General features: G+C 38.8%; 1 protein-coding gene across 2 annotated transcripts in view; it reads right to left on the bottom strand.

Moving 5' to 3' along the window:
• Nucleotides 1–21,515, bottom strand: part of ATP10B (ATPase phospholipid transporting 10B (putative)) — a 204,224-nt gene that overhangs the window by 16,116 nt on the left and 166,593 nt on the right. For both annotated transcript variants that reach the window (XM_020809289.3, XM_020809288.3), the window contains 7 exons: nt 20,663–21,266; nt 19,051–19,157; nt 17,435–17,561; nt 11,256–11,440; nt 9,537–9,852; nt 3,781–3,857; nt 1,443–1,568 (listed from right to left, as the gene is read on the bottom strand). In XM_020809289.3, coding sequence (XP_020664948.3) covers nt 1,443–1,568; nt 3,781–3,857; nt 9,537–9,852; nt 11,256–11,440; nt 17,435–17,561; nt 19,051–19,157; nt 20,663–21,266 — 1,542 coding nt within the window. The remainder of the gene's footprint in view (nt 1–1,442; nt 1,569–3,780; nt 3,858–9,536; nt 9,853–11,255; nt 11,441–17,434; nt 17,562–19,050; nt 19,158–20,662; nt 21,267–21,515) is intronic.

The following is a 21,515-nucleotide window of genomic DNA, read 5'->3' as shown; positions in this document are numbered from 1 at the left end:
TTTATAATAAAAGGACCAGGATGCAAAATGAATCAAACTTGAAACTTTCTCCAGTGCACTTCCCTAATAATCATCTCTTTGCTATTCAAACTCATAGGTTGCTTTCATAACTTCAAATTGGTTTTGTTTTTCTTGTAGTTATTTGATGCTATGTATCTGTATTATGCATATTACAAAGTCAGTCCAGGAAAACCTCTACTATAAATATTTTTTTTAATTCAATGCCTCTTTGGGTGAAATGTCAGAGAGAAAAATCAAACTTGTACATGGGGAAGGGGGAGAGAATCGCTCTCATGCTTATCTAGCATGGAAGAGACCAGCTCCACTTTGTTGAAAGCCTCTGTGCCAGGGCACCTGAGCCACTGTGATCTCTAGGTGCTGTTGAACTCTAAACCCGGCATCCTTTACTATTGGCTCTATAGGCTACGGCTGGTGGAAACTGCAATCTGACAATATTTGGAGGGCTGCATGCTCTCAATCGCCACTGTATTTAAAAAGTATTATGCATCCTGATGGGAAGAAATGGCAGACTGCAACCCACAATGGCACGTTTTGATTACATCTGTTCATCAAAAGCCCCACATGAGAGGGCAAAAGCCTATTTCCTGCCACCAGATGATTTGAATGAAATATCTATATTTGTGCAGATCAGAAATGTGGGTGGTGGGGGAGGAATTATTTCCTGAATTAAACCCAACATTAGCGATATCTAAAAAAAAGATACCAGAAGCAAAAAATAAAAATAAATTAATTGGGAGGATGGCCATGGGGCAAGATGTGGAATGGAAATGAAGTTCACTAAGATGACACATCTTACAAGTCTCCCTGTGAAGAGCGGCTTCTTTTTCATTCTATGTCAGAGCCTAGTTTTGGATCTTAAAAAAGGCCTAATGTTTCCATAAGTCCATAATGGGAACATATTACATGGGAATGGAGGTGCGTAATGGAGCTTCCCATAATATTGCTAAAGCTGATTACTGTCATTGGCAATTGGTAGCATGTGGCTCTCATCAAATTAAGTATCTTGGCTGGCTTTATAGCCTAAGTGGAAGCCAACTCCCATTTTGAATAGTGATAATTTACCATTCTGTATGCAGAAACATAGCCAAGGTTCTACCAGCAATTAAAAAAACAAAACAAAAAAGAAAACAGGGACTTATTGAATAGAAATAGTTTTTTTTTTTTTTGGCTTACTGAGAAAAAGGAATGAACCTCTTTAGCAAATTTAAGGGTCAATCGGCTTTCATCTTTCTTTATTGAATCATCCTTTAAGGTTCTAATTGCAATTTTATAGAATGTACTGTGTAATATTTTTGGAACTTGCTAGCTGTCTGGTATGGATTACCTAATCAGGTAGAACCTACATGATCATTGTCCTCATTATCTGTGGCTATGAAAGAAAAGCTTGGCATGGAGGCACTGAAAATGAAGTTTAAACTTACCACATTTTTGTAGAAGAAGTAGATCACCATCTTCCCCAAGCGAGAATAGCACCAGTGTCCATGGACTAGAAGCAGCTTTTTGAGGTGCTTAAACTGAGATACGGCAAAATCACTGGCCATGACAGCCTAGGGCAAAAAACAAAACAAAACAAAACAAAAAACCCAATAAGAAAAAGAAATCATTTATTTCTCAGCTGGCCCAGAGTAGACCAAAGACAGTCAGATACCAACCAGCATGGTAAAAGCTAAGAATACGATATACTTCTAATCTGGTCATTTAATTTTAAAACCTGCTATAGTTTTTGATATGGAATTTTAACTACCTACCTTTCCAAGTCCAGCAGAACAGTTTCATCCATGCTAAAGTGACACGAATACTGACTGGTCAGATGTAAGAGCCATTTTAGAAATATTGGACACTTAAAGAAAATACTGGATGGTGGCTCTTTTTTTGATAGCTTATAACAATCAGTACAGTCCTGTGTGGAGACTACTGGATTTAAGAGTGACTTGGATTTAAATCTCAACCCACCCTTGGGCTTTGGTTTGTCACAAAGCTATGACTCAGCATTGATTTTCTACATGTGATAAAGTGATGCTTGTGTTAATAAGCAAGGCAGAAAACTGCTACCGGCTGTTGGACATTGGTTTAAAGAATAGCTGAATCTTAAATAAATAATTGAAGCAAGAATATAGGATAAAGGTGGGAACCCTCCAGCCCTGCAGATGTTTTACACCGTGGCTCTCATAATCCCCCACAGTTTTTTAAATCAATCCTTCCAATACTACTTCTAATAGCTCCATAGAAAGTTAGGGTGTGACTACACTGCAGTTCATTCCAAGGCTTGTGCTGGACTTGCATCATTAAATTTGATGTACTGTATCTTCTAATGACTCCATGATGTACAGCTAATTCTGAGTAAGCTTAGTCCTTTTTTATATGAGTTGTTGCTTTTCATTCAGCCAGTATGGGCTAGTGTTATTTTGTAGTGATCCTACTTGTTTTGCTCTCTCTCTCTCTCTCTCTTTTTAACTTTCTGTCATGTATTGATCACCTGTATCAGCCCTCAAGTGTATCTTGAGGTCATGTTGATGGTGGGATGTTCTTTTTTAAAAACATATTTTGGCAAGTCGTATAGCACCAAACTGACATAACTTGTGAAACTGCAATGCATATCTGACATAGCGCTATAGTGAAAAAGCATAATGAAACTTGGTTGGAGGAGACAAGAGGAACTTATTTGAGGGGAATGTTCTTGCTGTACAAACATATTATGTACTGCTTATCAATTCAGTGTTATGTCACTTGCCAATTTTTAAAAAAGCGGAAGGGAAGAAGACAGTGTTAGTGATTGATGAGGGTTACTGACACATGATCTCAGTGAGAATTGTAGTGATTTGAGATGCTGCATAGACTTTCTCCCCCAGAATTTCCTGAGAAAATTTAACATTCTGTGTGAACAACAGCAGTCATTCAACTATCACAGGAAACTTCCAGTCAGCCATTATCAGCTCGGAACAGTTTCCTTATCTATTACAGAATTCAAAAGATTGTCTTTCCTGAATCCCTAAAATGTTAGAAGAATGTGAAAACTCATCTTATTTGAAAGTTCTTGGTGACCCAAGACGTTGGACTTTGCTTCCATGAAAGGATCACTTAGACATTTTTTGTGCGTGATGATGCCATGATTGGTTGCCTGGAAAGAATTCTGTTGGCATTGGAAGAGGCCTTTCTGTGAGACTGAACTTTTATGAAGATTCAATTTCTTTCAGTTTACTGGAGGTAGGATTGCCAATTTGGCTGGGATGGATTCTTTGAGATCAAAAGGTATTCTCCTATGTGGCAGATGTGAAGCCTGGGACCTTGCTTCATGTCTTTCTGCTCTAAGTCGAAAAAGAGAATTGTGTGCCTCTTCTAAGATAAGTGGCAGAGCTGTTGCCAGGGGAACTTTTTGTTTGCAGAGAGGGGAGGAACTGTTAAATGAATTACCTTTGTCACCTTTGTCTCACGTGGAATCTAAGCTCTATTTTGCCTTGTTGGCAGGTGGGCTTCATGAGACACGGGCACTGCATCTGGCCCAAATTTTGGAGGATTTACCTTAGCCCCAGGTTCCATACCATCTTTCTCTGAGGAAGAGTTCTGGAGAATTCAGAAGTTTTGTTTGTAAATTTTAAAAAGTGATCCAGTAAAAGTATTGCTCAACCTTGGACCCTGATGGTATGAAAGGATCACACAGCCATATAGAATACAGCCTCCTGTAAATTCTGAATATGGATTAAAAATGTCTTAGCAGTAGTTGCCAAGTGAAAAAGAATATGTGTCCATTATTATACGTACCTGCATACCTTCTTGTCCAGAAATGCCAATTCCAACATCAGCTGCCTGAATCATACTTACATCATTTGCCCCATCACCTAAAGAACCAGTAAAATTGTAGAGGTTAAAATGGTTTTTAAATGAACAGAAGGGTTAGTCTGGCACTTTTCTCAATTTGAAGTGCAGTTCTGGTTAAAGTAAAAGGCCAGAACAAAAAGAACAGCTTTAGTTCACACGAGAAGCTTGAATTGGTCCAATGGAATTCTTCACATGCCATCTGGCTTTGAACAGTTGGCCCTCCTGTCACAATGCGCTGCCCCATTCCTCTTGGTTTTGAAAGCAGTTTGTTAGATTGCTTGGGAGATAGTGGTGGTGGTGGTGGTGGTAAGGCTACTGCTTGAGAAAAAAAATGACCATGGATTGATTTCCTTGAGCTCACAAATCTAGTTCCAGTATTCTTTGAAAACTAGCTGAAATATCTATATGAAGTTATGGATTTGCAGTAACACCAGTAATGTCCATTTATCTGTCTGTCTGTCTCTTGCTTTGAAAGGTAGCTTGGATCCACATAAATTGAAATTTGTAATTTTATGATTTTATATATTTTTATACTGTTTTATTTTATTTTGTAAGCCGCCCCGAGTAGACATGGTCTAGAGGGGCGGGGTAAAAAAATCAAATAAATAAATAAATAAATAAATTTAGGCATGTCCACCTGGGCTTACTGCTTCTTCTTTCCTGCAGCCTTCCCCTGGTGAACATGCTACACAGAGAGTCAAAGGGCTCTAGTAAATGGGGTGAGCTCTGGAGGAAAGTTTCCTGAAAAGTGGGTAAAGGCCTATTCCATGAGTGTAACCCTCCTCTCTACAGGCAGATCTTGACTCCAGGCCAATGAATAGGCCAATTTAAATTGTGTGTGTTGTGTGCCATCAAGTCAGAATTGACTTATAGCAACTTTAAATGACCTTTTAAAGTACCGTAAGTGAGATATTTAAGGAGTAATTTTATGAATTCAATCCACCCAGTGTTTTTTGACATCCAAGCAGGGATTTGAACCCGGGTCTCCTGAGACCTAGTCTGTCACCCTAACCACTATGCCATGCTGGATACTCAGCAATTTAAACATCCCATTATACTTTGAAATTTGATATGAAAACTGGTACTGCTTTAACATAATAATAACCATCATCACCACCACCATCATCAACTACTACTGCTGCTTTTACGATTAATTAATTACATTCCATTATATTACATTTCTACCCATTTTTTTCACTACTAAGTAGTGCTCAAGGCAGCTTACTATAATTGAAAACAACAGAAGAATGAATTCAGCCATAGGTGGGAGTAGAGATGTAAAATTTCTAATTTTTTTTAAAAAAACTTTTTCTCCTGTTTTCCCCCCCAAAAAAAGGACATTTTCAGGAACTTTACATCTCTAGAGAGAACTTAAATATATAAAGTCTCCAATGTTTTTCATTAGGTCTTCATATAGTTGTATAGTTTGAATACCATAATGAACATATTCCACACTCCACCCCCCCCCCAAGTTTTCAGGAAAAAACAAACAAAAATAGCTTTGGATAAAAAAAGGGAAAAAAATCTGTCTCCCCCTTTTTTCTGTCCCCCCCAAGCCTTCCCATCTCTAGGTGGGAGGTTAAGTAATATTAACAAAAGGGGTTGAATGGGTGATGTCTGTTTTACACATACATAATATTGTGTTGTATTTCAGCCATTGAGCAATGAGTACAAATACGTAATCTTTCTGGACTCTGAAATGTTTCATCTGAAGGAATGTTCTGTCATATACGTAAACATATTCCAGCCTATGGAGAACTAATACAACAGGAAAATTATTTCCAGTTTTCCATTATCCCTGATATACTCTTTTTCTAAGTATAGGACATTTTTCTGAGAACCAACATTCAGATTTTTACCTACATTATGAAGGGGCAGATTTTTACCTACATTATGAAGGGGCAGAGTTCTAGCAGGAAGGGCTATAGGGCATATTTCCCCTCTTCCTTCTGAATATGTAGGTCAAACTTCATCTATGCGTTACAGACACTGATGGATAATCATGGAGACCACACTGCAGACCTTCCCAGAACATATGTATTGAGAACTGGAGCCAGACCATAAGAATGCAATCTTATTATACGCTATGCTAGTTTTCAGGTCAGGAGCAAGAATGGTTCCATTTCATTTTGCACTACTTAGATCTTGTGTGGAATACTGTGTTCATTTCTAGGAACACTTTAAGGGGGAAGTAAACGATTTGGAACAGGTTCAGAGAAAGGCAATGAAGATAGTCAGTGATGAGGAAAATAAGTGCTATAAAAAAAGTGCTGAACATGTTTAGATTGGACAAGAGCAGATAGCTCTGTGTGTGTGTGTGTGTGTGTGTGTGTGTGTGTGTGTGTGTGAGAGAGAGAGAGAGAGAGAGAGAGAGAGAGAGGAAGAGATAGATAGAAAGAGAGTGAATACCATTCAAATACTGAAAATACTGCTAGATCTGACAGCCTTAAGTAATAGGAGAGCAGATTTTTCTTTGAACATTAGGAGAAACATTTTGATGGTAAGAGTGACTTGATAATGCAACCAGATGTCCAGGATTTCTAATTTGATTTCTCTTCATACGTGTCTCTTAAGACTAGAGCTTGGAAACAACGTTTTAAAATGAAATTTGTTACACTGTGGAGGAATATCAGAAAAAGGTGCTAAAAATTGAATGTTCAATTTTTTTTAAAAAATAGTATTAACAAGTTTTATTCATTAAAGATGAAACACAAAATGAAATCATTGATTGGTGATGATGATAACAATGACAAAGACAACAATGACAGCAGCAGCAGTAGTAATAACAATGTGCCATTAAGTAAATTCTGACTTATGGTGATGCTTTCCAGGGTTTTCTAGGAAGAGAACAGTCAGAAGTGGTTTATCATTCCCTTCTTCTGGGGGCATCCTGGAAATGATGAAGCTTGCCCAAGGCCACACAGGCAGGTTTTTCTCCCTGGAGGCACAATGGAGAATAGAACTCCTAACGTCTGGCTCCAGAGATCTAGCTGATTAAGCAATCTAGCCAGCTTAAACTTTTACAGTTAGTTATGTGCCATCAAGTCAGAACCAACTTATAGCAACCTTAATAGTGCTTTAGGTGAGACGTTTAACAAGTGGTTTTTCCAGTTCCTCTCCCCCAGTGAGTTTCCATGGCCAAGTAGGGATTTGAACTCTGGATTCCAGAGTCCTAGTCTGTCACATTATCCACTACAACACACTGTGTACCATGAAATGGTAATGAATATGAAAAACGAAAATGAAAAAGAACCAAACTTCAGTTGGTGCAAAGAGAGGCTGTTTTACATTTGCAGCAGGCTGTGGCACTGAGCACATACAACTCAGCTGTTTACGTTCACCAGTTTGACAACACAGGCTCAGCAGTAAGAAAAAGAGCCTCTCCTTGTGTCAACAGAGATTTTATTTTTCCCAGCTTCATTAATCACTCATTTGTGCTCAATAGGCAGATTTGCAGGCACCTATGCGTTGAGCAGCTCAACTAGGTCTTCAGCAGTACCTTGGACCTTTCCTGTGTATAGAGACCTTTAGGGGAAAGGGCTTGCAAATCATCCATGTTCTCTTGTGCAACAGCTGCTGGATAGTGGTTCTTTTCAACATTATCCACAGGAGACTTAAGTCAGTATTTTTTTTCATTAATTGGGCAGTTTGGTTGACTAGTTTTGGCTGCAGGAGGAAAGGGTTCAGTAGGAGTTTGATACCAGACAGGCCAGCTGCTTTTGAAAGTATGGCTTAACAGGGCTATGTTGTTGCTCTGCACTATAAAGCCATTTATGAGATATGTGACACTATGCATTAGTGACCTCCAGATGGTATTGTAATTAATAATTTTGCTAAACCCTAATAAACTCAAGGCTGTGGCTTCCTTTAGGCTTAATGCAATGAGGGGGTTTGACTATGTCAGGGAAACTGAGAACATGCTAGATTCTTCTACAAAAAGCTGAGGCACCAGAATAAGGCACATTCATCCTCTTCAGGATTAAGAGTCACATCAACAGATGATTTGATAGTTCCAATGGTGACGTGACAGAGAAAATTCTGAAGGGAAGTCACTGGGCAGCCTCAATAGTGGAAGACAACAATGGTAGAGGTTTGCTGTGGAACTCAAGCTAACTCTTGTTAGTACTGTGCAGAAGGAGGCAATGAAATATCCCTGTTGTATATCGTACCTTGAAAATCTTATGATGAGAAAATAAAAAACGTAATAGCATTGTATTTTTTAGACAAAGCTTTTTATAGTGCTATGCTAATGTACAATACATACAATATTAGGAGTAACTAATCAGCTCTTTAAAGTGCAGCAACTTTTAATTTGATTCTTCCAAAGGTCTTATACTGTATTCCTCTCACCCCAAAAGTTATTTTCCTAAGGTTTTGGGGCACTGTTGTATAATTTTATTCATATTCTCAAAGTTAGGCTGTCTATTGTAAATCCAGTTTAAAAAAAGAGAAATAGGTATTTTTCCAGGATAGAGGGAGGGTGTGAGTAATGTCTGCAGAGTGAACTGATTTAATATGTAAGTTAATATGTAAGTTATAATTCTAGTAATTTAACAAGTTAAATGTTTACAGTTTTAAAAATTTGTCTCAACAAGTTGATTTCTCATGATCTAATTTTTAATTTAATAATTGTCTAAGTCTGTTATTGTTTCCACACATTTAACTGAGATTAAGCCAAATATGGCAGACCAGGATGAATCAAGGATGATCCATACTGCTGCACTCTTTAGGACAGTGTTCCCCAACCTTGGGCCTCCAGATGTTTTTGGACTCCAAATCCCAGAAGCCTTCACCACCACCTCTGCTGGCTAGGATTTCTGGGAGTTGAAGTCCAAGAACATCTGGAGGCCCAAGGTTGAGGAACACTGCTTTAGGACACATTCTGATCTGTTCCATTCCTGGATCCATGACATTATGTGTGCATTTCTGTATCTTCATGGGGAATTTTTTTGTGTGAAGCGGGCCAAGCAGCTACGGGGGGGTGGGGAGCCTACACAGTGCTCTAATTGTGTGACGTATTCACTGGATAGCTAAGTAGCTTAGGTATCTGGCTGCAGGGCCAGATGTTGAGCATTCAAGTGCCCACTGTGCCTCCTGTGAGTAGAGCCAGCCTGTGTGGCCTTGGGCAAGCTGCACAGTCCCAAGATATCGCCAGAAGAAAGGAATGTTGAACACTTTTTTGAGTATTCTCTATCTGGGAAACCTTGAAAAGAGTTGCCATATGTCAGATTTGACATGACAGCACACAGACAAAACAAGATGTGCTGAAAGCCTATTCAATAATCATCCACAACACTCAATCCTACCTGTATAACATTTCAGTAAAGTTTACTTAGTAAATCTGTGTGAGAGATAATAAAAACAACAACAATCCAGAATGCAAAAAGGCTATCTAAACAGCAACACAAGTTTTTCTCTTCATCCTACAGCTCTGTGCAGTGGTTGGTAAAACAGCTTTGTTGTGGTGTGGATCTGCCCTGGGAGGGAAGGGCAGCTCCTTATTCCACCCTGTAGTTGCTTTGATACTGCACAACTGCCCCTAATACAGTCCACTGTCACATGTTTGTCCAAATACAGTGTGTGTGTGTGTGTGTGTGTGTGTGTGTGTGTGTGTGTGTGTGTGTGTGTGTGTGTGTGTGTGTGTGTGTGTGTGTGTGTGTGTGTGTGTGTGTGTGTGTGTGTGTGTGTCTAGTACTCACCGACTGCCAGTGTCATAACTTTCAGCTGACTCCGCACAAGCTTGACCACCATGCTTTTTTGTAAGGGGGTGCATCGGCAACACAAAACTGACCGGCTGTACTTGGTTAGTTCGAGAAACTTATGTTCCAGTTGTCCCTGGAAAATGGTGTTCAGAGTTCTTCCATCAAGCACCACTCCAATTGTGGGATTTGGAGTCACGGCGCTTGACAAAGAAAAGGGCAGCTGAATGCTGAAACAATGCCGCTTTGTCCCTCGAACAACTTCAGCTTTCTTCACTTCTTCCAATGTGATATCCAACAGTGATTCACAAGTTTCCTGTAAGAAGACAATAAATTTCAATGCTACATTTTCCTATAAGCAAGCATGGAAGTTATTCCACTGTTAAAGTGTTCTTTGGTAACATAGTATTGAGCCCACTCTCCTCCACTGTATTTGGCCACCATAAAGAGCAGGGGCATAGTTGAGATTCATCTTATAGAAACCTTCTACCAAATGACTTCAGCAAACATTTGTCATTAAAAATAACAACATATTTTTATAAACTATAGTAGATACCAATATATAGGTAGCCCATATAAGCATTGTTAGTGGCAGTCAGGTTTCCTTTCAATGCTCCAAAAGATCTGATTATTTTAAAGTATTATTTTTTTAAAAAGGAGTTTCTTAGACTGCTCCTCTTTGTGGACATAACGCATTATTGCCACTAATGTAGCATGTTACTAATCCATTTCTTTTTAGTTACTTTTGGAACTGATTTAGGTATCTATCTGTAGAGTCAGAGGTTGGGAGTTTGATTCTCCACAGTGCCTTCCTGGCAGGGACCGGACTTGATGATCCATTGGGTCCCTTCTGGCTCTGCAATTCTAAGAGTTTTATTGTTGTTGTTGTTATTATTAAAATAAAATTTTAAAATAAAAATACACTTAAAATCCAAAACATGGTTTCTTTCCTCCCCATGATTCAGAAAAAGCAATGTTTTTCGATAAACAACACTACTTATCACATTAAAAAAGTAATGTCATCCATGATAATATTTATATTATCTCTAGCTGCCTAGAGTGGTCCGAGTTGACTAGATAGGCGGGATATAAATAAATAAATAAATAAATAAATATAAATAAATAAATAAATAAATAAATAAATATTACTTTTTAAAATAATCATAGAATAATTGAGTTGGAAGGCATGTATAAGGCATCAATTCCAACCCCCTGCTCAATGCAGGAACACAAATCAAAGCAGATCTGACAGATGGGTGTCCAAATTTCTCTGGAGGCACCCATTGGAGCATTTACTACCTTCTGATATAATTGTTTTCATTGTTGTACTGCTCTAACAGTTAACATGTTTTTCATGATATTCAGCCTAAATCTGGCTTTCTGTAACTTGAGCCCATTATTATGTATCCTGCACTCTGGGATGATCGAGAACAGATCCTGCCCCTCCTATGTATGACAGTCTTTCAAGTATTTGGAAAGTGCTATCATATCTCCCCTCAGTGTTCTTTTCTCATGGCCAGACATGCCTATTTCTTTCTGTCTTTCCTCATAGTGCTTGGTTTCCAGTCCCCTGGAAAATAATGATGTTGGAAATAACATAACTGAAAACCAATGATGGCCAAAGCACTTCCATGACTCAAGTTTTACACCATTCATGTGGTGTTAAAACAAATAGTTACCCAGGATATCATACAGTCCTTGGAGACTGTTAAGACTCACCTTACATTCGGTATTAATGGTAAAGACAGTGTCTCTTTGGTTAAGAAGTTTGCAGGCATAAGCAATGTTGACAGCTGTTTCCTGCTTATCTCCAGTCAGCACCCATGTCTGGATACCAGCCTCTCTGAAAGCAGCGATGGTATCTGGCACTCCATCTTGCAACCGGTCTTCAATCCCAGTTGCACCTGGCCAAAATGGAGAAGATGCAAACTCAACACTGACTGACTGACTACCTTGAATATACTGTAGTTTATTTGCATCAAAAGGTATTCAGAGATCTGAAAATGTTCCTTCGTTCTGAAATATCCCTATGAATCTGATATATGGATAGACTGACAATTGCTTCAAAAATAGTAATGACCTGAGTAGACAGCTCAATGCCTAGAATTTAAACACAAAGACCAAAGGTGTGTCTGCTCTGTAGAGTTTTATCACTTTGCTACTGCTTAAATTGCCTTGGCTTCATCCAAAGAAATGCTGTGATCTGCAATTCAGCGAAGTACTTAGCATCTGCTACAATTGAAGGGAATATACTACAGCGCTAGTTTTCTACAAATCTGAAGATTCCTTAGGATGGAGCCCTGAGAGTTAAAGCAGTATCACATAGACCTGCATAGTGCAGATACACCCAGAGCATCACACTACGCAGTAAACAAAGGGACACTGCTTCTGAAATATGACATTTCAGGGTAATGCAGTGAGCACACGCTAGTGCAGTATGGCTCTGATTTTGTTTATGGAATCTAGTCTCACTACAGCAAAGGACATCAGTTCTTGCATGGGAAGAGGAAAACTGTATGTATTCAATTCTTTTAAAAACCCTCTAGTTTATCAGTGCGGGAAATGGTACTTCTATATGCATGATTCAAAACACCAAGAAATGGCCTGATACTGCTATACAGTACCATACTCACATTGCCAGCAGGAAAAAGGATGGCAAGCTTTATATAGCAAAAGGCAGCCTGAATGTTGACAGCAGCAATGGCAGCAGTCAAGATAGTCTACCCGAGGGTACTCACTATTATTCGCCAAGTTATATGAAGCAAGTGATCACAGAAGTTGACTCCTTTTTTCATCAGTTAACCAATTTTCACCCAAACACTAAGCAATTTTATGGCTGGGTTTGGACAAGTGTGAATGGTAATGGGCACAAGACAGCATCCTGTAGACCATTTTGACCACTCCCATTGGGAGTTGTCAACATTCAGTGTGCCCTTTGGTATGTAAAATTTGGCATTCTTTTTCCTGCTGGCAACATTTTCTTGGTGTTTTGAATTATGGATTACAGAAGCACAATATCTCACATTCATATATCAGAGTAGTGGTTTTTTTTTTTTAAGAATTTAATTTCTTAGCTTCTTAAAAATGGAAATTTAAGTATACATATACTACACACAAATTCCAACTGAAACTTCCCTCATCTAGAATTCCCCAGTGCTAGAGGATCTCAGAAGATGAACACCTGATCTGTACTATGGCTGCTGAGAGAGGACAGAGGCAAGAACAGTTTGGATGTGGCTGAAGTTCCCCTGTGCTGAAATATTTTAAAAGGCCGTTGTGGACTTAATGAAATGGCAAAGCAAAGGTATGAGTAAGTACTTTACACACAACAGAGAAACATAAGTACCCTTTAACCAATCAGCTAAACTAATGTTGCCATGGCCACTTCACAAAATGCAGACTAGAAAGCTATCTTCCAATTTCCAAACACTTCCCTTGGGGCAGGAAACCTGAAGAAAAGCTACATTGAAGCAAAAGCTTTATGAACATGTTACCTGCATGGTTTTCAAAAGATATCCCATCATCTTTTGAAATTAAAAAAAAAAAAGAAAGCAAAGATGGTCAACAAAGAACAAAATCATCCACATAATGTAAAAGGAGACAGAAGAAAGACAAGGGAAAAAATCAACCCATTTAAAGTGTAGTGTTGGAGGACAGCATTACTGATACCAGTTCTGATTCCTGTCCTCTGAAGATGCCGGCCACAGAGACTGGTGAAATGTTAGGAAAAAAAACCTTAAGAACACGGCCAAAACAGCCCAGAAAACCCACAACTACCATAGGATCCCGGCCATGAAACCCTTCAAGAATGCAGAAAAGACAATATTTCTAGGATAAGGTGTGAGCGTGTGCAGGGAAAGGAAGACCTTACATGAGATAGATTGCCTCAGTAAAAGAAACCACAGTTGTTAGCTTGCAAGTCCTGAGTAGAATGTAGTAGAAAAGACAGTATTGATAGGAGAGAACAATCTAAGATGAAATGTTGTTGGTTTGCAAGATGTAAGAAAAGCTGCTAATGATGGGACATTTTAGCGGTCATTTAACTTCTACTGTACTCACTACCACACACCAGAAGTGGAACATAATAGCTTTGGAGTCTCCTCCCCTTAATTACCAAACAAAATGAGTGGAATGATTGAAGCTATGACAGGGCATGACACCAAAGCTCTCTTAACAGTGAGTAAAATAATCCCCAGCACAGACAAAAACCAGCAGTTTCACAGCTTAAATGAGCGAGTTTTTGAATATTTGTTCTCTTTTCTTTTAATAAATATATTTAAATATTTGTCAATACAGTAATAGGCTTTTGGAAAATTATGTGGCATGAAAAAATATATGAAAATTGATTGAATAGAGTGCAGAAGTGTTGCCCTAAACTTTCAAAATCCTTTAAAAATGTTCCTTAGAGAGGTACCTTAAAAGTGAAAGCATTATGCTGGGAACAAAATCAAAACAACATGCTAATAAGATAGGACGACAGAAGCAAGTTCATTGGGTTTTCAGGAAGTAAACAATAATGCTTACATTATGTATGAGGCAATGACAAAGAAAAAATGGAGTACAGTTTATTTTGATGCTTGAGTTATGTTAATGTAAATTAACAAAGAACCATCATAAAATAGATGTGGAAACCTGTGTTAAACAAATGAGAATTACAATATATTGTACAGAAGAATGCTTTTACAGAACAGTGTAAAAGGAGGGAAAGGATGAATGTTATTTTAAGTAGTTTGCTTCTTAATAAGACTTAAAGTTTGCTTTTTATAAGGTTTTAGCCTCATAATAAGTAATTAATAATTCCCTAATTCAGTGTGGCAATGAGGAGTATGAATTCATATAATATTCTGTAGTATTTATGAATGGAACATTTTAAATGTATAAGCATGTGTTATTCAGGATGTACTGTCCAAATATGGTGTTAAGGAAGTTACTCTGAAGGCAGTCTCACAGCTCAGTGGGTAGCTATCTCAGCAGGTAGCTCTCTTGGCTAGTGGCTGGGTCATACCCCAAATGTCTTGTATCTTAGCTGCCTGGACAACCCAGCATTGCTTATCAGTAGAGCTAAAATTCTGTATCATACTGTTTTGACTAACTCAAAACATCAAAAATATTTAAGAGATCTCTATCATGTTGATGAAGTCATCTCCCAGAGCACATTTCCCAAGAACCACAGCCACCTGGTTTTTGCAAACAAGTGGGAAGATGCAGACAAACTGAGAGCCACCAGGAGATAACCATGAATATAACATATATGAAGGCTGGGTGAGCTTTTCTTTTTTAGAGAAAATATTTTTCTGTGTGTTAATAACATGCTTAGAGCTAAGTACAGTAATGCTTTGGATTTTATATATTTTTACTTTTAAAAGTTTACATTCCCATGACCATCACTGAAAACTATAGGGCTTTTGGCTTTTTATGATTTAATTCTCAAGGACTTTTAAGTGTTATAGAAATGTATTCTTTATCTTTATAGCCTATGAGTTCCTGTGTTTTAATGTTTTTGTATTTTTGAATCAGCATGACTAAAATTCTTGCCTAGATTTTGCATAGCTATAAGCTTACAACTGAGATATATTTTCTGACTGACGTATTTGTTCAGAGCTTCAGTTTTTATGGAGTTTTAAATAAGTTTACAATTTTTGCATGTCTGTATGACTTAGCTTTAAGCACACATGCCTACAGTTTTTCTTCAGAACTATAAAACTGGCTTTGCTATTTTTAAGCATGGAAAGCAAAGCAAAATATGCTGCTTATAATATACTTTTGTAAAGCACTCTCTTATACTTACATAAAGCACTCTCTAGGCAGTTTACGAATTAATTATACAGGCTACACATTGTAACCCCCCCAGCAAGCAGGGTATTTTACTGACCTTGGAAGGATAAAAGGCTGAGTCAACCTTGAGCCGGCTACCTGGGATTGAACCCCAGGTCATGAACACAGTTTTAGCTGCAATACAGCAGTTTAACCATGTGCCACGAGGCTCCTAGAAATGATGTACATAAATGGAACTTGTATAGCATTAAGTTCTGGAGTAGCCTGCAATTATTACAACAATGAATACACTTATATTGAGATACCTAGATGAGTTTAAAAACTGCTTGTGACAGATTATTTTTGTTCTAGTATTAACCCTTTACTGGGATAATATCAGCTATGAAGAATCATAGAATATGTTTTCTTTGCTCAGAAGGTCTGTAAATCCTATAGGACTCCTGGGGGAGTTAGTAATTCAAATCAGAATCTGACATATTTTTACAATCAGACACAGTACAAATTTCTGTTTGGCCAAGAATGAGTTCAAAATGCAGTTGGGTTCTGACTGACAAATTCTAAAGTTCAGATTGCTCCGGATCTGGAACTGATTTCCCCTTTGAAAACGTGTGTCAGGAGATTAGTCTCAAAATTCCCGAGAGAATGTTTGCTGAAAGTATTTGGGGCTGGGACAAATACAACTGTTCTGTGCTTTTGTAATGCAGAAATTCTTTGAATATGTCTAACAAAATTTTACGCTATTTCCCTGGAGATACATAGTAAAATATTTCCCTTTCTAGAGGACTGTCACTCCACTATTTTCTTTAATGCAAACCTGGTTTTTTGACTCCTTTCATAATAGCTGTGAACTTTTGTTGACCTGTAATTCTCTTTCACCCATATGCTACATTATATGATCTGCCTGGCAAGCCTGTACCATGTATGCCCAGTTTACAACAAAGTCACAGTTTTTCCCATTTTAAAGGTCTCTTTTGAAGATTAGTATTTTAGCTCCTGCAGCCTGGATTCTTTCCAAATAAAAGAAATGCAGGTGTGTCCAAACACTCTCTTTCAAGATAAGCAAGACTAGTCTTCTCAATTTATATGAGCTATTTTAAATCTGGGGACTTTTAGGGTTGCCTATTTCTGAATGGGGATAACACTTTTTACTTTTTTTTAAAAAAAGCATAATTTGAAAACCCTTTGCCCACGCTCTCACATATTGGCACAGAGTAAGACCAGGCTGTCTGCTACATATGTACCAATTTTGGTGCTAATATAAATCCCTGTTTCAAAGTTATTATTTTTTGTTTGGGCTGCTTTGTAGAATGTTGATTTGCTCTATTGCACAATAACATATGGAAAAATGGTGCCCAAGTGCGTACTTTGAGGGCTTTGTCTTTGGGCTACAGGTCCATGTTACATGCAGCTCCAAGTTCGGATGTAGCTCATCAGTCTTACTTGCATATTCTGAAGTTGTTTAAGCAATCATGAAGTGGGTGGGAAATATTATGGAGCCACAAACCCTCCACAGCTGCTCTTCGTGTGTCAAGAGTAGCAGTCTAAAGTCACTGCCTGTGAAAGTGCTCCCCATGATTCAGAACCTTGATCTTCCAGTGTTCAGAACTGTATAGGCATATAAATTGTTGCTCAAGTCATAGATGGCTAATGTGTGTCACATGGGTTGCACCAATCAAACAGACAGGAGAGGTTTACAGGACTTCTGGGTAGGCAATGAGGGGAGGCTTGCTTTAGCATACGTTCAGGCCAGCCTTCATCTTCATCTCTCTGGTGATACCAGGATGTCCGAAGCACGAACCTCTAGCCACCTGAGTTCTACATTTCTATTCTGATAGCTTCATGAACCAATTGTCAGAACACCTGGTGCCCACTCACATAAGCCAACCCCCCTCCCCATATTTGAAAGTTAGGCTAGGACATTGATTTGTATTTCTGATAGATGGCTTCTAATTCTGAAGCTTTCTTCCTCTGACCCCCAGAGTACATTTTCTAGTTCACATGTCTTGCAGAAAGGGAAATACATTGTTTCAGCCATGCAAGAGGAATGTGCGAATCCTGCACTCTACATTACAAAAGAAGCAATGTACCACTTTCATATTACAGACAAAATACTTCCATGATACCTAGTAAGGTGAGTTTAGTCTCCAAGTGTTGTGCTGTCTCCATTAATAGCTCATCTCTGTTGTCAATAGCAGATTCTGCCTCATGACGAAAGCTGGCCCATTTCTGAAAATCATCTTCGCTTAAGACCTATGACACCAAATATGCATGATTTCAGAGAGTGAAAACAATGGGTTCCTGGACTCTGCTGGATTGTTAAAAGTAAACATTTCAAATGGCTTTACATAACTTATGCTTCAATTGATAAATCTACCTGTTTGGCTTTTAAGATATGGCAGTGCATAGATGCTGGTGGGATGTCACTTCAGAACCCAGGTAGATGCAGATAGAGATGTGAGGTTTTCACTACTGAGCATGGAGAAAACGGCATGACAGGTATATGCCGCTTGATTTTCTGCATGTTTCTCTGAAGTATGTTTCAAGGAAGTGCACTTGAGCTTTAATCTAGTAACATATTATGTGGAGAATTTATAAATCTGTGCTCCAGTAATCATATCTTTCAGTTAAAATGCTAACAGTAGGGTACCTATGTGATTTGCACAGAAATTAAACGAGAGACCACACTCAGTGTATGCTTGATAAGCCAGCATCTGAAGCCATGGCTTGGGCAAGCCGTGACTGAACACCACATCTGATCCAGCACAGTATGGTTGGGATGCTGTTCTGCTCTCTGAAGCTGCTGTTTGGGATAGCATCCAGGGATTCTCAGAGACAATGGGAATGGAATAATGGGTACTGATGGCAAAAAGGACAGGGCTCCACCTTTAATACAGCTGTACAGTAGAAGAGATTTCAGCCAGGGTAACTGCCATGCACAGCCATTTAAGGTGCAAGAGTGCTTTCTTTCTTTCTTTCTTTCTTTCTTTCTTTCTTTCTTTCTTTCTTTCTTTCTTTCTTTCTTTCTTTCTTTCTTTCTTTCTTTCTTTCTTTCTTTCTTTCTTTCTTAAATCTATCTACCTTAGAGAAGAAGAAAAAAAGGCACAGGTACAGAAACAAACTTAGTTTTATATACCTGACCTACTGAAAATGAACTGCTGCCATGGTAACATTCTCTGTCTTTCTTCCTTCCTATGCAGGGATGATCCCAAACACTCTGTTTCAAGTTAATGTGAAATGCTAGTGGGAACACCAGCAGCTGCCAATGAACCCCTTTCCCTTCTTCTAGTTCATTGGCCCAAGACTGTGATTGTTGGAACATTTTCTCTGGAGCATTCTTGGAATGCTTATTGATGCTCTGAGGGAACTTCTTCAGTAAAGCAGGAAGACGTGGCAAATTTCAAACATCATGCAACTTGATTTATCAGTCTAGATGGCATACTAAATGCTACAGGAAACATAAGACAATATCTATTTGTTTGAGAATGCTTTTGAAATCATTAAATTAAGTGCCGCTGGGATGGCAAGAAAAACAGAAATGGAAAGACTGGATTAGAACATTGATCCTTCTAGTTTAATGTTCAGATTATTCAGATCAGAAAGATAAAAAGGAATACGAAACAAGCTTATGAAAGCTGATGTAGAACTTTCTCTCCACAAGGGAACTGGTCTGAAACATTAATGTAAGCTATTATCAATCTACTTTTTTTAAAAAAGAAAAGAAAAAGGAAGAGCTTATTACCTTCTTAGCAATGCATAGGGTTCTCAGGCCCTCTCGTGCATACAAATCTAAATGTTTTTGTGTTTGAGTTCTTATTTTTCTTATATTCTTTTCCGCAGTCATTCCAGCTGTGAAACACAAACAAACTGCTGCTTATTCCAGCTACAGGTTCTTCCAAGCACAATAATAATAACAACAAAAATCATTCCTTATAGCCTGACTGTATATAGTCGATTCTTGAGCTAGGGCACTAAATAACGCTTTCCTCCTCTAAATCCACACCTAAAACACCACAGGTTTGGACCTGAGAAAATTCCACAAGCACTTTGCTGCAGGATCTTCACTCTGCACATGCATGTGTCATTATTACAGCCTACTATACTTTCTGAGCTTAGCTCCTCATTCTAGAAACAGAGCTCAGTTGTGCCAGTAAGTCCATCTAGCCCAGTAGCCTTCTGGTTTCCACTGGCGCTGGCTCAGTGATCATTCAAAGGGAGATAGAGGTATGGTCACATCAGTCCCCCATCCCTGCCACTTTTGGTTGGCAGTACACTTTGAGCAATATATGATTTTCAGACAGCAAGTGAAACGCTAAACCACACCCCAGTTTTGTCATTATCCCTTCTTTTTTTTTTTCATGCTACTTGAAACACTTCTTGGACCCAACATAGATTCATTCTGAGTCATTTGGTCTCTTCTCTATAGGGTAACTTCCATGTATGATATGCTACTATATAGCTTGGAACCAACTTGGCGATAGGTGGCACAATATACATTTGTCTGAATGACCAGCAGCTGGTGTGATTTTTCTTTTTGCTCCAATCTTGGCTTGAAATCAAATTCTTGAGACATATTGTCTCAATTGCTTGCTATTGGAGGTGTCATTCTGTCCTCACCCTCAGGCTGGAAGATGTCTTGGCCTAGCTCTGTTTCTCACAGCAGTCAATCAGATGACCATGCCCCCTCCCTTACTCTGGTTGTATATCCCCACTGTCTATTACTCAGCACCTGGTATTTAGGCATACCGTCTGTGGACAATTTGTCTTGTAATGAGTAATATCTGCTAATATTTCCTCTGTGGGTTTGCTTAATTCCCAGTGGCTATCATGTATGCTAGCAAGAATAAACCTGATGTGTTGATATTTCCCTCTTGTTTCTTTGCGGTCATATATTTATATCAGTCTTAACGGCTTTGGGACATCAACTTCTCTATTAGAGGAAGATGTTTTGCCATTGCACTATGTTACACTATGAAATCAAAATGACTGCAGTGCTTGGTTGCACTAGAGCTTAATGATGCTTAATCTTCCCTAGATTGTGACCATTACAATGAACAGCCCACTGCGTTTATTAGTGTAATGTCTATCCTCACATCAGACTCCAACAGTATGTATGATTCTTCTGTAGCCCCCATAAGGCCCTTTAATATAGGGTTCCTGCATGTCCTAATGAGCCTGTTCTACATTCCAAGTACTCTTGAATTAACCCAACAGATGCCCTCCTACTGACCTGGCGTCCTGTGCTTGCAAATGCTAGTACTTTTGATTTCCTTACAATTTGGCCAACCTGGTACACATTTCATGCAACCCAAGCTCCACCCGGTTAGCAGTTCATGGACTAATGCACAAGTTACCTCTGACGGGGTCTTCCAGTAAGTCCATTATGACTGAGTCGGCCCCTTTGGTGTAGACAATTATTTCCTTAGTAAGAGGATGCCTCACCACTACTGACATTCTTTTCCTGTTGGAGTCAAATCCCAATGTAAACAAGAGCTCAAACGTCAAGAGGGTGCCCTCTGGCAGCCTCACAGTCACTTGTTCAGCAGTCCTGGATATCAAGGTAAATTGGTATGCGCGGGCAGCGTGGACGAGGGCTGCCTCATCTGGGCTTTCAGCCTCATAACAGAATTCGGGCGTCAAAGTTCCTTTGTCATCTGGCTCACAGAGCTCAACCAAGGAAGGGTCAACATCCCCAGAGGGATATGTTCCAGTGACTGAATCCCTCCTAAAATTATCATCTTCTGTTAAAGTAGAGCAGCTTGGGCTAGAAAAATAGTCATTTGCTTCAGAATCAGCACAAACTTTGGTGCGTTCTGTGTTAAAACTCTCTCCTAAGTCTGAACTAGACTGCACTGATGAAAAAGACTGGCTGAGGCTTGCCAGCTTTAACCGCTGGAACAGCTGCTGGATTTTCTCCAGGGAGAGTCCTGATGGTTTCATCTGTGAAGGAGTAGTAACCTTGAGAAAGAGAGAGAGAGAAAAAAGAAAGAACCAGGATTAAATATAGCTAAAATGGTATACTACACAGGGTACCAAGGATATTTTCAAATCAGCATGGCATTATGTAGCATATAGTAAACGAAATGTGCGCCAGTAATGTCTTCAGTCACAATAATGGCGGACCAAGTGAATATCTAGATTAGAATGTGATTGTCTTGCTTGCTTATGCCCTTACTGTGGATTATAGAAGCAGTCAAAGATGGAAAT

This window comes from Pogona vitticeps, chromosome 2 (assembly GCF_051106095.1).
Source record: "Pogona vitticeps strain Pit_001003342236 chromosome 2, PviZW2.1, whole genome shotgun sequence".
NCBI lineage: Eukaryota > Metazoa > Chordata > Lepidosauria > Squamata > Agamidae > Pogona > Pogona vitticeps.
This window is presented reverse-complemented; position numbering and strand designations above follow the sequence as displayed.